Genomic DNA, 17068 nt, shown 5'->3' on the forward strand with positions numbered 1-17068 from the left:
ACGATGCAAAACCACAGGAAATATTGCCAAGAGCGGCTGTAGTGAGGCAGTTGTTTCTGGACTGGCCCGCTGCCTTTGTATGCAGATTATGACCCATTCTTCAGGCAGGGGGCGGGAGAGAGATACTGTTGAGCAGACCGACAGCAGACTCTTGGAAATCTGCTCTTCCCCTCACCACCGCCGCCACCTCCAGCGCTGCGTAATCAGGCCGCTCCAGGGCTGAGGCGCACCGAGCCACACAGCGCTTTGCTTATTGATAAGGCTCCTTGGAAGAAGGGGGACCGCACACTAGCCCTCCTGTCCTGACCGGTGCCGCTATTTCATCCATTCAGCCCGTTTGCTGGACATCAGACATCACGGTTACAGGGGGAAGAGCGAGTGAAGAGAAGACAAGTGGATTTTATTTTTTTTTTTGCATTTGAAGATTGGGATATCTTTGGAATAATTTTTTAACTTAATTTGATAATACTTTTTCGCATTCTGACTGTTGGATAGCTTCATCTTGTGGCTTTTGGACTTTTTTTTTTAAACTTAGAAATGTAGTTTGATTATTTCGTTATATTTGCTCTATTGCTCGTCATACAACTAACGCACTCTTCTTGCAATTACTTTATAAACAGCCGCGACATTCAGCACCGCGTGAATACTGGACATTGAAAGCGCGTGGAAGAAAAACACATGCGCCGAAATTAAAACACTGTATTACTTACTTTGTTTATCAGTTAGTTTATCTAGCGCGGTGGACTTTTTCTGGGGACTGATGAAGTGAAGTGCAGCGCAGCACCAGCACTTCTTCTTCGTCTTCTTCTTCGGATATCTCCGCCGGAGAGACCCGTGTGTGTGGGTGGACAGCCCGTCTAGGCGCGCGCAGCCCCGCAGGACGAGCCGCTGTCCCCCCCGCGCGCAGTGCTGAGCAGAGAGAGACTCGCGCCTCCATAAATGCCCGGTCCGTCGAAGAGGCTCGAGGCTGGGCAGCAACATGAGCTCGTGGGTACAGCTGCTGCTCGCGCTGCTGGCGGCGTGTCTGCGGTTTGGCGCAGCCGAGGTGAGTTTGCGTCAATCACAGTCTGACAGACTTTTTTTTTTAATAGACCTGTAATACAGTTTAGAGGGATATCAACACTATACGTTCCTGTAGAGTATTAGAGGATTATTACAGACTTAGTGATACAGTAAGAGATACAAAAATAATACCATAAAGTACAAAAAGGTCATTACAAACTGACCACTGAGTGTGAACACACACTATGAGTCAATATTACAGATTTTTCGTCAGTAATGTTTCATTATGTTATGTTTTATTGTGTTTATTTTATGTTTATACTGGTTGTGACGGTCACTTAAAATGTTCTAAATGAAAAAAAAACAACAAAAACAAACAAAAACAACAAAATAAAAACGATTCTATTCTATTGTATTCTACTCTATTGTACTCTATTCTATTCTATTGTAGCCTACTCTGTTCTGTTCTTTTCTATTCTATTGTATTCTATTCTATTCTATTGTAGCCTACTCTGTTCTGTTCTTTTCTATTCTATTCTATTCTATTGTAGCCTACTCTGTTCCATTCTATTCTATTCCATTCTATTCTGTATCCTGCTTTTAAACTGTGGCAACACTGTCTAGAGCAGATAGAGACAGATTTTTTCTTAACACCTCCCACTTGTGAGGAACCTGCAGCAAACACAGCAGTAGATAACACAGATCCAGATATGATAATCGAATCCAGGTGATTTCTCTTTATAGCTTTAGAGTTAGCGCACCAGCCTCCATGCAGGCGGCCTTATCTCATATAAACTTTATCAAAGCAGTAATCCCAGTAGCCTCCGAGGGCCTATAGCTTCTGAGAGGGGTGGAATCCTTAAAGAGAAAATAACAGTTATTTCTCCCATTAACCGGCTTTATGAATGGACGCCCAGGGGCAGACACATGCCGAGGTCGTTCCTCTGCAGCGTTTACGGCTACAGAGGCACAGAGGGGGGTGCTGATAGGCTCCCTCTGAGCTCCGTGCCCCACGTGGGTTAACGCGCTGCAACCCATGGATGGCCGCTCCAGATGTTTTACACTTTGACTGTGGCCGTAAATCTGTCCATAAACACCGTCATCACATCGGTCTTAAGAGGCCGCATGTTCGTTACAGTAGATAACCAGGGAGTCAGCAGCACAACTTCAGTGCCTCACAAAGCCCAGGGTGGAATATGACTGGGAGATGAGCTGACTGACAGACAGGAGGTGTGAAATATCTGTCACACCTCAACAGCATATAAATCACTTATCTTGCTAAAAAAACACATTCGAATGGAGACATAAAGTCCTTTTTTTTCCTGGTCTTTTCACAATTTTCTGGCCAGATCTGTGCTATGAAATAGCTCCAAATTCTTTCATGTCTCCCATGCATCTGAAGGCATTTCCAAGTATATCTTACTATACACAAACCCACTTTCAGATGCTATTTGTTATTCTGTGTTGCCCATAACTGCCAGCTGTCCTCCCAGAAACAATAGATGAAAGAGATGCTTCTGTTCAGACCAGAAGAAAAAAAGCTGAAAATAGTTTTTTTTTATGTACAGATCTGGGCAAAAAAAATGCTTACATTTAGTTTTTAAATGTTGTTTGCACTGGAAGGGTATTTGATTACACTGTCCAAAAGTTGACATGCCACTTTGTAAGATAAGCCAAATCCACCACGTCTGCCAAGTATTTTGAAACATACTCAGAAAGTGCTATTTTTAGTCCTGTGCTGTAATAGGCGGGCTCCAGTGAGGGAATTCAACCAACAACCACAGAAAGAGGAAGCACTTTTTACATTCTCAGCTTAATATGTAGGCTTTTTATATATTGGGCTATTGTTACATATAGATGTAGCCACCACAGAAGCTGTACTTTTTGCATATGCTGTATGTAACAATATGCAACAGTGAACTACTGCTCAGAAGGTACAAGCAGTATGGCAACAATTTGTATTACAATACAAATCTGTCTCATTAAATTTCACTAATTGAACTGGCAGCACTAATGGAAGATGGATGCAGGATAGATGCATGATGGATGACTTCTACAATGGCTGACCATCTCCAAATGAGGTCAAACAGAAAATGCTAGACTGGAGGTCTTGACCAGGTCAAGTGAGGCTTGTAGATAAATGGCATTGTCACATTAATTTTTAGAAACATTCTTGCCCTCTTTTGATGACGGCTGTAGATATGAAATCCATTCATAGCTTCATACAGTGAATCTGAATGGAGGCAGAAAGAGAGATTTTATCTGTTTAAGATGCATTGACAGGGTCAGTCCCTTGTCAGCCTATAGAGTCTAAGGGTATGGAGATTAAGACAATCTGGGTCACATATGCACACAATGACACACACACAAAGCAAACAAGTCAGTTATGGGAAGTGGACGTGTAAACAAGTCAAAAAGCAAGGCACAACTCTTTGCTGGTTTGCCTTGAATATGACTCAATTGTTTCCATCCAGTCAGATGAAATAATATGATTTAATCCCAGGGTTTATAAACATTTCCGCACATGAGAGACAATTCCAGCTTAAAGTATAAAGAATAAAAAAAAAGAAACATTGGAAACGCAAGATTTCTGCAGGAATCATGTTAAGGAAAACATGACATTAGTTTTTAAAGAATGTAATCTGCCATCACCCAAGACTAGTACATGTAAAGGTTGATTTCCAGTCAAGTGTATATGGTATGGCTGACTATACATCCCTGTCATCAAACCCTCTTTTCATTTTATGGTTTCTGTAGGCTATGTGCACCACATGTAAGAGAAAATTCACACTGACAGGCCAAGTGTTTTGAAGGAGAAGGTTACAAAGGCTTTGAGGTATACAACCAGGAATTCCCCATGTCTGATTCTAAAGTTATAGCATGGCTGGTATGAAATCATGGAGTCTGCGTGCAAAGTTCATTCACGAGATGGGATTTCAGTCACATCTAATCTTGATAGCTAGTTATGTGTATGCTTAACTTTTATAGTGACAATTTATGAGCATTTACGTACCATATTGTACCTATGCGGAACATCTAGATTTAACTATGGACCACCAAAAAGGAACCTAAACATTTACTTTTACCTAAGCCGAACTCATTACCATCCTTGATCGCTTTTGGGGTATTTCAAGTCTGAGGTAAATGATTACAAGCAAATAAATCTCGACAACAGCACGAATTCAAGCCACATTTATTCACACACACGCACACACACACACACACACACACGCCGGTAAAGTGCACGTGTACGCGTGGCTTCAGTGGCTACATGTGAGACTTCGCACATGTGCTGCGGCTGCTGTGCCGGCAGCGAACTAGACCCCCTAATTAAGCACCATTAGATCTTCCCTCTCCTCTGCTGCCCGCTGCCTGTACCTGGCATTCCTCAGTATGTCCAATAGGCCTCCAGGGCCCAAGTGCAAAATACTAGGATGCGTACTGGATTGTGTCGCAATTTATGTGAAGACTCACAATTGACTATTAGCTGAACATAGGTTCTGGACTATGCAAAATGTCAAAAACGTAAACTGGATGCCACAATGTCGAAACCTCTATAATACCGTACTGTTTGGAAGAAATAGTATTGCAGCAATCAGACTTGTGTTGTTCTAGATGAAGTGTAGGCCAGCAGTGTAATGCCTGCTACTTGACCTAACAGCTGTCATTGTCTCTTGCTTCATCAGCAGAAAGCCATTATTTGAAACAGGCAGGCTGCTCCAGATGGAGCTGGATGCTGAGGTAGAGTTCTCTTAGACTCCCAGTGAGAGGGATATTTGGATTAGACTCACTGCCTTCACCTTTTTTTTTTCTCAAATAACAGACGGAGTTAACATATGCCGTTTGAGGGGCGTTTTTATCCTTACAGTAGAAAGTGAGTGCCGTGCTCTACCCATCTTTAATTGGCTCTCCAATTATAAGACCCACATTTAAGAAACACTGATATTATTCTTTTTTGTAAGAGTTGTACTTGAGCACAGGACATATCTCATATCATATCTGCTATTTTAGCGTCTTGCCATGTTGGCGGTATCATAATTTATCGTTACCCATCACGATTTCCACTAAAGACATCATCAATTATGCATTCTGTCTGCGCATAATCTGTTTACATCTGTTTTGTTTATCAGAACCAAAGTGTTTATTTAATATTTCCTGCTCAGACACAAATCGCCACGGCAGCGGGCACCACCGCGAACAAAGACACACATCCTATAATTAACATCGGACACAATTAGCCGAGTAGGCAGGTTGGCTCCTTTGGCGAGGGGAGGAAATCAGTCATGATGGCTCCTCAGGGGCATCAGCGGCTCTGCAGTGGAGATGTGAGTGTAATACAGCAGGCATTTCCCCGCTGGATAGTTTGACTCTGGCCAACAATAGGGGAGAGTCAGTGGCATACAGTATGGGCAGGGTGAGAATGCCTGTTCGTGCATGGATGGCTGCTTCCTCTAGCTACAACCCACTTCCCACTGGGATTCATTATATTCTCCAGAAGCTGAATGGAATGTTACATACAGGGATGTTTACTGTGCTGGACCTATACCCTGGAAAAAATGATATGTATTTGAAAAAGTTAAGTACACAACTAGGTGCATTTTGTCTCCATTTCTATAAATCCTGTTTTTTTCCCAGGTAATATCAATCAAACAAACTGGTAATGCATTGTCAATAGGCCATATTGGCTTTTTGGATTTGATTCAGAAAGTATGTTATGTGAAGCATTACATACAATAGTCAGCTCATTTTTTTCCAGGAATTCCGTTTATCTGTTTTCGCAAATGAAATCTTCAAATTTAAATACACATTTCATTAGTTGGCATTTCCCCATATTTTCAAACTGCTGAAATATGTTTATATCAACTTTAATAACGGACCGGATTTGCTCCTCTGAGATCATTTTCATCGCTTCCATCTCCCCGTCAGGCGGAGCAAACCGAGCGCACCCGCGGCGCTTGAACCGGCACGGGGAAGTGTCTCGACCCATGTCTGATCCCTGTCCGTTTTAAAACCCCCTTCTTTTATTCATCTATTATCCCTCTTTTTTTTTTTTCAGATCCACCTCCCTCCTATCGCCTCCTCTCTGTATCACTCCTTCCCCCACTTCCTGACTCCTTCCTGGCTCCTTTGACCCCTAAATGTTAGCAGATGAGAGGACACAAGGCCAATAGTCATTCACCCCGGTCTTAGTGGCCATTGTGTGTCTGCTGTGGCTAATACCCCCCCTACAACCCCCCCCACCCCTTCCACCCCAGTGCCCTCTTGTCCATTAATGACTAAGGGGTTAAACCCATACCCACAGCACATAGACTCATGCTCTAGAGCCGTGGCTTGGTTGTCCGTGTGGTGGCGTGGTAATGTTTGGTCAAAAGTAAATTTTTTAACGCAGGGTACACACAGGATGGGGAATTTCAAAATGGCTGTCATCATATCCATGTGCGCTGCTGACAAAAGCTCTGAATGGTTGCATTTTATCTCCTTTTCCCATAGTCATCCCATTGTTTATGCTTATATTTGTTCCAGGGCGGCTGTTGACTCATTTCCTTTTTTCCTAATTCTCTCGTACTTTTGTCTGTGTGTGTGGTGTGTGTGTGTGTGTGTGTGTGTGGGTGTGCGTGCTCCAGGGGGACCCTCTGCCTGCAGCCCTGGTGGAGCTGGTTAGAAGCAATCCCATCTCCTCCATAGAAGACCTTCAGCTGCTGCTGCTTTCTGACTCCGTAGGTAAAGACCAAGAGCATTCTACTATTACTACTACTGATACTCTGAACCAGGACTTGGGCGTCATTCATCACATGTATTCATCAATAATATATTTATCAGTATGTCCATTTGTTCAGAATGGGGAAATGCTGAAATACTAAGGCATAACTTAAAAACATTAAATATGCAGGCAACATTGTCATAAGAGATGGTAGTATGTATTTTCCATTACATATATACACAATGCTTTATGTACAAAATTGTTTACAGCAATATGTTGATTGATAAATGAAGCCCAATCAGATTCATATATCATTTCCAATGTTACTGAAATGACACAAACATTTTAATCCAAGGTGTACAAAATGATACTCATGAAGTTAATATGAAAAGAATGTATATGGGTAATTTAAGCTTGGGCAGGAAAGTAACATAAATACAAAAAAGTGGCTAGTTTTCTAGCCTAATTGTGACTAGTAAACATCACCGGTAATAAAAACCAACACAGACAAACAAATGGAGAAACAAGGAGCAGGGAGAATGCATGCTTGCTCTCTCGCTCTCTCTCTCTCTCTCTCTCTCTCACACACACACACACACAAAACATACAAACATACAAAGTTAGAATTATAAACAGTGCAACAATGACTAACTAGGTCTCTCTCTCTCTCTCTCTCTCTCTCTCTCCTCACATGCATGCTCACACATACACACTCACATGCAATGACTTCAACTGCCCCCACACCCTCTCTCTCTCTCTCTCTCTCTCTCCCTCTCTCTCTCTCCCTTTCTATCTCCCCGCGCTGGGTGTGTATGTGTGAGCACACATACACACCCACATGCACTGACCAACTCCTTTTATCTCCTCACATGCAGAGGGCGCTACAAGGCCTTAGAATAAAGAAAAAAAAAAAACACACATTTGGGGGAAAACCCCTAAACAATTCAAAAATCAATAGCCATGTTTACATATGCCAAACTAACATAAGCTGTGTTTGTTGATTGTTGTGTCTCAGATGAGGAGGAGGAAGCTTCACCAGCCAATGGAGGTCACAGACTACCAAGGAGCCTGGGTGAGTTTACACTTTGTCCTCCTTCCTTTTTTGGTGTTTCATCCCTCTATCTTTCCCCTTTTCTATGGTTTTGTCATGCATGTGGTCAGCTATCTGTGGCATTTAACACTTACACCTATGAACCTTTCTGCCAGTGAAAACAAAGTCTATATCTGTGACAGGAGGACTTTTTTTTTTACCCTTCCATCAAATTCCAAATGGGATTTTGTGACTTATCTGTAAATGATCTGCAGATGTTCAAACTCTCTGTCTGATTTAGCGAGTGTCATCTGGAAGTCTGTTTATGCTCAAGTTGTGAAGTTATTGTATATCTTGAAAGACAGAAGCTCAGTGCCAACACCCTCATGTGGGAATAACCTCTTTTAGATCAAAAATCTTGTGATGCAAGTGAGCAATCTCATGGCAACCTTCTATTTGACCATCAAAGCATCAGTTGTGATGACAACATAAAGTCATACTTACATTCCAATAGGTTATTAGAAGGTTGCGGTGCTGGCATGGAGGATTCCTGATTTTCCCCACGAACACAGAAGTGCTCCATCCTCATTAGTGGAGGACTTGGAGCGTGCTCAGTCAGCCTTCCTGGAAGTTGATTAATGTGACAAGTATGGTTTTAGTGACACGGTAAAATCCTCCCCCATTAACCTGTTTTTTTCCCCCTGTCATGATAAAGCAGATGTTTGAATCACTATACATCAATCTACATTAGTCTGAGTCTCAAGTATGAAGAGATCCTGATCAATCCACATTTAAACTCAGATACTTCCTTGTAGGTTGATCTCAGAGAAATAGAACAGAGTTTAGTGGAATGAAAGCACTCGTGTTTTTCTATGCAGCAGATCTGTTAGCCTCATGTTCATGTGTTCTGCCAGCTTACAGATGCAGCAATCAAAGTTCGACCTTGCTGCACTGTTGCGCCATCAATTTTCAAATTAGTTTTGCTTTTCAGCTTCTAGAAGGAAACAGTTGTTGCGGGTGTTTGCGTATCTACTCATTTGAAATGCATGAGTTTTGCGTTAGAATCCGCCTGTTCGTTTCTGCTTTACAACATCTGCTGAAAGGGAACAGGCTGTAGTGGGTGACTTCCACCATGGCTACCACTGTATATCTTGGTAAATTGGGCTTGTATAGCCGAAGAATGCAACACATAAGCCCAAAAATACATGTGCAGTCAAGATACGTGAATGAATGCGTAAGCCAAATGGAATAAAGTAATTAGGCCTATCATTTGCCAGACACACATCTTCCAGCAACTTGGGTGGGTTTAGATAGCTGTAGCTAATAATGAGAGAGTTGAGTCCCATGTGCGTTTTGATTGCCTTTTAGTTATTGGCCAACCAATTACATACATGTAGGGAATGTGTTTTCTAAAGCCAGAGCTCATCTGTGCTTTTGCCTAAGCATTCTTTATCAAATGGAGTAAAACAGTTTTTAGATTACGAGATTATGCATTGAAGGCTATGTGTATCTAGGTTTTGTATATTAAGTATACTATCTACTGTTAAGTGTTTGAAATAAATAAATAACAGTGGGTGATATCTCATCCTTCAGATGCCCAGCCAGCGCAGCAGGCTCTGTGTAAAGTTCGTACAGAGGTGGTCGAGGTCACCAGGGCGATGTTGGACCGGAGCAACGCTAACTTCCTGCTGTGGCCGCCCTGCGTCGAGGTGCAGCGCTGCTCCGGCTGCTGCAACACCAAGAGCCTGCAGTGTGTCCCTGTCCTCACACACACCAGATACCTGCAGGTAAACACATACACACACACACACACACACACACAGATGCACACATACACTTTTACAACCACCAATCGAATCTAGAGACAAGTAATAATGGAACCTGCCTCTTCTTTGTGTTATATGCTGAATTCCTGTCTTCTTCTCACACTCTCCAGGTCATGAAGATCCAGTATATCAACAAAAGACCCACCTACGCTAAAGCCGTGGTGTCGGTAGTGGATCATGTGGAATGCCGTTGTCAGCCCGCCCCACGTCCCCCGGTGCCCAAGAAAAAGTCCTCTCGCAGACAGCAGAGCCACAATAAGGAGCAGCATCGAAACCAGACCCTCAGCCAAGGACAGGGACAGGGACAGGTATGTACTGTATGCTATTGTGCATGTCATATGCCACTTGGTGGATGCTTTTATCCGGTGTGCTTACAGTACAAATAGTGCATGCATTTTTGTATGAATCATTATTTGTTGCCTTTTTATAGGTGCTTTTATGTGATATTTCTTGGCAGAATCAATGTCTCCTTGGGTATAATTGAAGAGTTTAATTTCAACAAAACCATTCAATGAATGTACAATGATAGAACCTGATTGAATTTAGGATTAACTTCAACTGAACCTAAATGGACTGAACTGAAATTAATTTGATTCCATTTTATTGTCAAAGGGCAAGGCACGCTCCAAGGAGGAGCTCCATCATTGGGATGAGCTGAAGCAGAACCAGAGGGTCCAGCTGGAGGACCTCCTGGAGCAGCACTGGAGCCCCAGAGGAGACACCTTCACCCAGCCTGGAGAAGGGTACAGTCTGGCTGGGGAAGACACATCCCGGTCTGGGGAGGCTATTCTCTATGCTCCACACTGGGCACATAACTCCACCAGGCTCCCTGAGAGTAAAGATGGGACTGAGAATCAGGAGAATGTGGGGAGAAAGCATGAGAAAATCTCAGATGGCAATAGGAAAATGGATATCGCTGGAGCTGGTTTTGGTGTTGAGGAAAAGAACAAAGGGGTAGAAGATGGGGATGGGTTGCTGCTCAACAGTACTGAAGGGAAGGTTAAGATGGAGGGGAAACAGCAGGAGAGTCCACGCTACATTGAGGAAAATCAGGACAGGGACCAAGGGACACAGAGACAAGACACACAAACAGACAGCCCCTCATGGCAAGAAGACAGATCCAAAGTTTCAAAGAGCCAGACAAATGATTTCTCTCAGCCTGCCACTCAGAATCCACAAGCCAAGTCCAGTCCTACTGAGGAAACCAATCAGAGAGTCGGGAGTAGGTTCCGACCTACAAAAGAGCCCAATCCAGAGCCTCGGGAACAGGGGAGACAGAGGCACAATGACACTCCAGAGGAGGAGAGGAGGTTGCAGATGGAGGAGGAGAAACTGGAGGAGGAGAGGAAGGAGCTTCTGCTCCTCCACAAGAGGCTGGACCAGGAGAAGGAAATACTGAGACAGCAGCAGATGAAGCGAGAGGAGGAGGAGAGGGAGAGGGAGAAGGAAAAGGAGAAAGAGAGGGAGAGTCAACACCACCATCCGCATAATAAACATCATCATCATCTGCAAACAACAACACAAAAAACAGGTAATAGACTTAATTTAATACTTTTGGGGCTATCAAAAGATAAGTAAGTTCAATTGTGTTGTCATTGAATTTACAGAAGTTACCTTCTGCGCTGAAAATGATGGTTCAATAAAATGAATTACCTGTTATCGGCTCTGTTGATTATAGTAATTTTTTACCCAGAGTATCAGCAACATAATACAGAGCCACAAGTGCAAAAGCCATTGATTTCATTAGGTTGTGACTTTCTAGTTTCACATCAATCCTATTCTTTCAGACACAGCATCTCCCACCACCACAAAACCGCCATCGGCTCCAGCAGGCCCCAGGCCTCCAGCCCGTCCAAACCCACCAAAGAGGAGGATGAGGAAGAATCGCAAACGGATCAGCAAGGCAGCTATGAGAGCAATGCTGATGTAGGACTAAAATCAACCAAGTGAGTTCACGGAATATTCAATGAATAAAGGAAAAATGAATAAATGAATGAATGAATGTAACATGCCTGTTTGTATGACATGTGTGTCTTGCTTTATTTCCCCCGCAGGGACACATAGTGGACTCTTGGTGTATTTTGTGGATAATCCAGAGGTGCAGCAGAGTGACTCCCCTCATATAAGTATTTATTCACCTGTCAGTAACCTGCTCGTCCTGTGAGATCTCCTCAGTAACACTACTAATGACTGTCTGGTGAACCTGTAATTACCCTCGGATGGAGTAAGAGGAGGGTAAGAAGAAAAGAGGATGGGATATAAAAGGCGGACCTTTTCCAGAGAACACTTGCTCCTAGAATGACATTTGCTGGTATGAATGAACATCTGGCACCCTGAGACTGACAAATAGCATGTCCAAGTATGGAGCATATGTGTGGTGGAGAGTGAAACTGCAGAACTGTGGAACTGTGGAACCATTTTTGTGCAATCGAGAAACTCTACTTGGAACCTTGCTTTGATACGAGCAAAGAGAAACTGCACTTACAGTATGTCCGGACAGAACCAAGTCCACGTCTGGTTTGAAGACTGAGAGACTTGATTTCCAAATGATCACAGCCACAGACTCAGACTCATCCAGGCTACCAAGTGCAGTTGGTCGAGAAATGGGAATAACTCCTCCATGTCGTTGAAGAATCTGTCGTATTGTCACCAGATGAACTTAGAGACAATCAGAAAAAAAGACTGACCACAAGACCCTAATGTTGACCAAAATGGGCAGTATTTCCATGCATGATGTAACTCAATGCTGCTCCTTTTGAGCACAGACTGAGGGGTCAGTGTTGACTCTGTTGGGAAGATAAAGCTGTGTTCGACTGACCGCATCAAGGCCTGATATCATTTATTAGCTCATTAAAACCACGTTGGTCTCTCTTTAACCTTATTTAATTCTATTTAACTAATTGCAAACACTGGAATTCCACAGATGTGATGTGAGAACAAATACACAAATTGTTGCATTAGTGAGATTTCTCTTGTTTCAAAACCACATTGCAGGTGTGAAGAGAAAACGTAAGGTGCTATCTGAATACTGAGGGATTGCTTCACACCTGTGACCCGACTTTGTGCTATGTTTCTTATTTATTCGTCTCTACCATCCACTGTGGACCTGTGTTAACTTACTATACAAATACTGCATATAAGACGTGGTTGAGGTATGTAACAGTCATTGAATCTGTCATGATGGGTGGGTAGTTCAAACAAATAGGAAGGCAGGTATACAGGCAAAAACAGCTTTCAAAAGGGATCAATATCTTGTGTTTTCTACCAGTATCGAACAGAGAGAGGTGGTGGCAATGTGTAACTTATATGTCAGAAAGTGTGTGTGTGCATGTGTTTGTGTGTATGCCTGTGTGTGTCATGCAGTGTGTGTGTGTGTGTGTGTGTGTATGTCATGCATCTCATGTGTTTTATCACCCACTGTGTCATTTAAACTACAGTCCAGAGAATAACAGCGAGGTCCCTTCATAGCCAACCAGTCCTTGTCTCCTTGTTTCCTTGTCTCCTTGTCCACTAGGAGAAGGGGGGGAGGCAGTTAAGAGAGCAGATCCTATCTTTATGGGACCAGAAAGTTTTTCCTCCCTGTTTGTTGCTTTATTTGACACACAGACAGACTCAGCAAGGCCACTGGAATGAGGCGCCATTGTAATCCTACAACAGAGAGCCAGTAGCCCCTGACTCTCTCTCTCTCTCTCTCTCTCTCTCTCTCTCTCTCTCGCTCTCTCTCTCTCTGTTTATTTTTTTGCAAGAAACAATTGTGTCCCTTTCAGTCTTCGGAAAGAAAGGAGAGAAACATTGACCTACAGTCTTGAGAATCCTTCTTACAAGTGCCCTCACTGTATTTGTTCTACCAATCAAAAACACATTTATTCGACATCTGACTTACATGAAGGTAAAAGGGTCAGGCCGAGCACATGAGGGGGCATCAGGCTCAACAGACTGCCACATGAAAGTAGAATAGCAAAAAGCCAAACTTTGCAAAGGTAGAGATTGTTTTGCCTTTATATTTCCCTATGTGACAATGGAAAGAAATCCACTGATAAATCTATTTTTGTTTCCATTAACCTAACCAGCCGAACATTATACATATTAAGTTATTGAAAACGTGGCTTGTATGTCTTCATGCCAACTTATAACTGTTATTGATATTTGTCTGTTTTGTAATGAGTTATCAGAAAAAAAGGAATGTTTGTGATAACTTTGCCATCTAATGCTATTTTGATATGGGTATAAGAAGCTGATGTGCTTAAATGTAAAAAAACAAACACAAACTGTTTTGTGTTTTTATTCCTTTGTCGCCTGTTTTATTCCCCTGAAACATCCTTTATTGAAAGAAACTGTCACTGTGCCAACAAAAATGGGCAAACTACTACATGTGAGGAGCAACAGGCAAATTTACTGGCAGGTGAATAGAAAATACTATATAAGTTGCAAAGCAAACCTTGGTTAATGGTGTACCAGGCTTCTATATACTTGATCTAGAGTCACTGGTCAGTTCATGACACAAACCAGTCTCAGATCACCCACATAGTCTAAGATACTTAGTGTATTTTTTACATTTATAGGCCTTTAGCTGACACTCTTATCCAGAGCAGCTTACAATTAGCAAGCAGGTAGGTGTTCAGTGTCTTGCTACAGGTCACTTTAACAGGACAGAAGGCTCTAGATGGACACATTGCAGGGATAAAACCTGATCTTTCTATGACGGGCTGGACTTTCCAACCGCTAGGCCACCCTGCCGCCGCATGAACCCAGGTGGATTTACTAACACTAAGCCTGTTTGCGTCTACTCAGCACCTCCTCAGCTCCACCGTGACAGCGTTCTGGCTCCTGAGATTCATGCCGACTCAGCGCTACCTCATGTGGAGCATTTGCGGCCGCGTGTTCCAGCGTCGCACGGCGAGGTGTGCTCCGTTTGAGAAAGAAAATAAAAAAAGAAAGGCGTAGATGAACTCTGGCGCGCCTCTTCTTTGCGGTTTTGCTCCTTCGCGTTTACCCACTTGACTCTTGGCTTCGGAAACTCACCAGCTCAGCACCCGGCCACATAGCTACGTCTCCTAATCGTCGAGTCAACGCAGGCTGGAAGTCATCTGCTCTCCTGTCTTGGAGGAATTCGATGAGAAATGGCTTTGAAGCACAGCAAACGCTCGTGTCGTCAATCATGCTCCATCTCGAGAGGGACGGAGGCTTATTTGCACGTAGCTGTCATCATCGTCTTCGCATGTTTGTGGTTTGCCTAAATTGCATAAATCACCGGGTCGGATCTCAAATGAACGTGTCTACAGCAAATCACAGCTAGTTATCCTTTACTGTCTGGCATCTGTCTTCCCCTTAATCCCCCAGTATGTGTTTGTTCAGGCTCGGTGTGTATTCTGGTATCCATACAATAGTTCCTTGGCCCTACTGTCGATCTCACACACACATGCTACTTTTAAACAGCGGACCATCTCCAAATTCAGCAAGGAGGTGGGAGGCCTGTTTTCCACGGCTGTTCCAGCAGTCCCCCCCCCCCCCGTGGACTTCAAACAAGAATGGGGAGAAGAAGAAGAAGTGCGTGGAGGCTTGCTGACTGTGACACACAAACACACACGCGCACACACACACACAGAGGTCAGCCACCATGACAGTGTGGGTGTGTCAGAGGGAGCAGAGACTGTGACTAAAGAGGCAAGATGGTTCATAGCTGACTGGCTAAAACCTTAAAGAACGATGTGGGTCGTTGGGTCAGAACAACACTATCACCCAAGCTGCAAACAATCATTAGCCAAATATAATAACCCATCACTGGACCATCACCTGATGAACAGCCAACAAGGACCAAACTGGTAATGAACCATGATCCAGGCATTAGACATCCAACCAACTCCTGTTACATCATATTGACTTGGGATTTAGTTGGGATTCAGTCTCAGGATTCCCATGCTCGCTGAACTGAAGCGAAGGAAGAAGTGGAACTGGGGTCAAGCAATCACGTCTGCTACATAGGCTGCTCGCATATTTTGGTATTTTATGATGAGAACTTTTTAAAAGCCTGATTTAACTAGACAAGATGGCTAAGAGCTTGGTCGTATTTACAGCAATGGCCCATGAGAGAATCACTGAATACTACTATAGTATTTGATATTGCAGACTAAGTACGAGCATCATACTCTTGCCTATATCACAAAAAATTAGGAACTTACATACACACTCTATCTCCTCTGGCGTCACACTGTGCATGTGTGTGTGTGTGTGTGTGTGTGTGTGTGTGTGTGTGTGTGGATGCAGGCATGTGTTTGCAGTGCATGTAATCACACTTAGACATGTGGACATCTGGGAATGTGCATCCATGCACAAGAAGAAGAATAGAGGGCAGCTTAAATGTTACTTAATTAAGAGTCTGTTCCCTCTCTGTACTTTGTGCATGTCTCATCTGGTTGATGGGAGCGTGGAGACACATTTTAAAACTGTAGAAATATACAGTTTCAGACATCAGTGAGCGATGTTTTCACCAGCTTCACTCTAATTTAAAACCATAAAAGATTCTCCCCTCTGTTTCGATTCCAAGTCACAGTAATTAGTGGAAAGGTCATTAAGCATAATTCCTTAAAACTGCCATGTAGTGAATGGTTGTATTTTCTACTGGGTTGGTATTATAGGGCAATCTGCTCTATGAATTAACTTAAATATGGGTTTCACATATCTGCATATATCTAGGTTGGCAGTGAGGAATTAAGTGCAACACAGTCAAGGCAAGTGTTTTGACACATCTATTGTTTCGGTATTTGAATCTTTTGGACCATCAGGTATTTAAAAATATGAATCAATATAATCTGAGGGAAGAAATGAATAAAGATTCCTTATGAATTCCATAAATGCAGGTTTCAGATTTAGATTTAGAGGTGGGCAGAGAAACACACTAAACACACTAAATTGATTCAGTGGAGCTGTTCAGTACTATAGAAGACAGTGGTTGTACTGGGAAACTTCCAGGTGTCAATAGTGTGTAGTTGCATGAATGTTTAGCAGGGCAGTGGTGAAAAAGACCATGTATGCTTAGAAAACCCTGCTAAATGAAATGTCTTGGAGGAGGAGGAGGAGGAGGAGGAGAAGAGCCGTCTCTCCCCTACTTTGTATCTTCATCCCATATTTTATCTCTCATCCTGTCCGAAAATACTTAACGGTATACTTCAAAAGAAATGGGAAAAAAGCAGAGAAGAAAGAAACAGAAAGTAGATCCAGGGATTCAGACTGGGTCTCTGTGGTATCGGTGGAGTGATATTTTCCTGCCGTGGCCCGACTAGCGCTCCATCTGCTCGGAACACATAACCTTGCCCTGGCTGTCTGGGCGGCAGCGTGGCCCAGATTCATTGATGTTGCGGGGAAACCGGAGGCCTTTGAACAGGAGGTTACACAAGCGTCCGTGCGGCGCCACGCACCCCCTACACCTTCCACCACTTTTATTTTCCTGTTCTTATTTACGACAAAAGGACAGGGACACGCTGTACACAGACGAGCCCCCCCCCCCCCCCC

At 43.2% G+C, this 17068-nt stretch overlaps 1 protein-coding gene across 1 annotated transcript; it reads left to right on the forward strand.

Moving 5' to 3' along the window:
- The first annotated feature begins 971 nt into the window (after positions 1–971).
- On the forward strand, positions 972–13738 carry pdgfbb (platelet-derived growth factor beta polypeptide b). The gene is made up of 8 exons (XM_071546346.1): positions 972–1045; positions 6627–6723; positions 7719–7775; positions 9327–9520; positions 9670–9867; positions 10172–11090; positions 11347–11505; positions 11614–13738. Exons 1-7 carry the CDS (start codon positions 980–982, stop codon positions 11487–11489), a joined length of 1674 nt encoding a protein of 557 aa, XP_071402447.1. The 5' UTR covers positions 972–979; the 3' UTR covers positions 11490–11505; positions 11614–13738.
- The last annotated feature ends 3330 nt before the right edge of the window (positions 13739–17068 follow it).

Source organism: Centroberyx affinis, unplaced genomic scaffold, assembly GCF_046629955.1.
Source record: "Centroberyx affinis isolate AG114_WGS23_722 - 3 ecotype Tasmania unplaced genomic scaffold, CSIRO-AGI_Caff_v1 ptg000262l_1, whole genome shotgun sequence".
In the NCBI taxonomy this organism is placed as follows: domain Eukaryota; kingdom Metazoa; phylum Chordata; class Actinopteri; order Beryciformes; family Berycidae; genus Centroberyx; species Centroberyx affinis.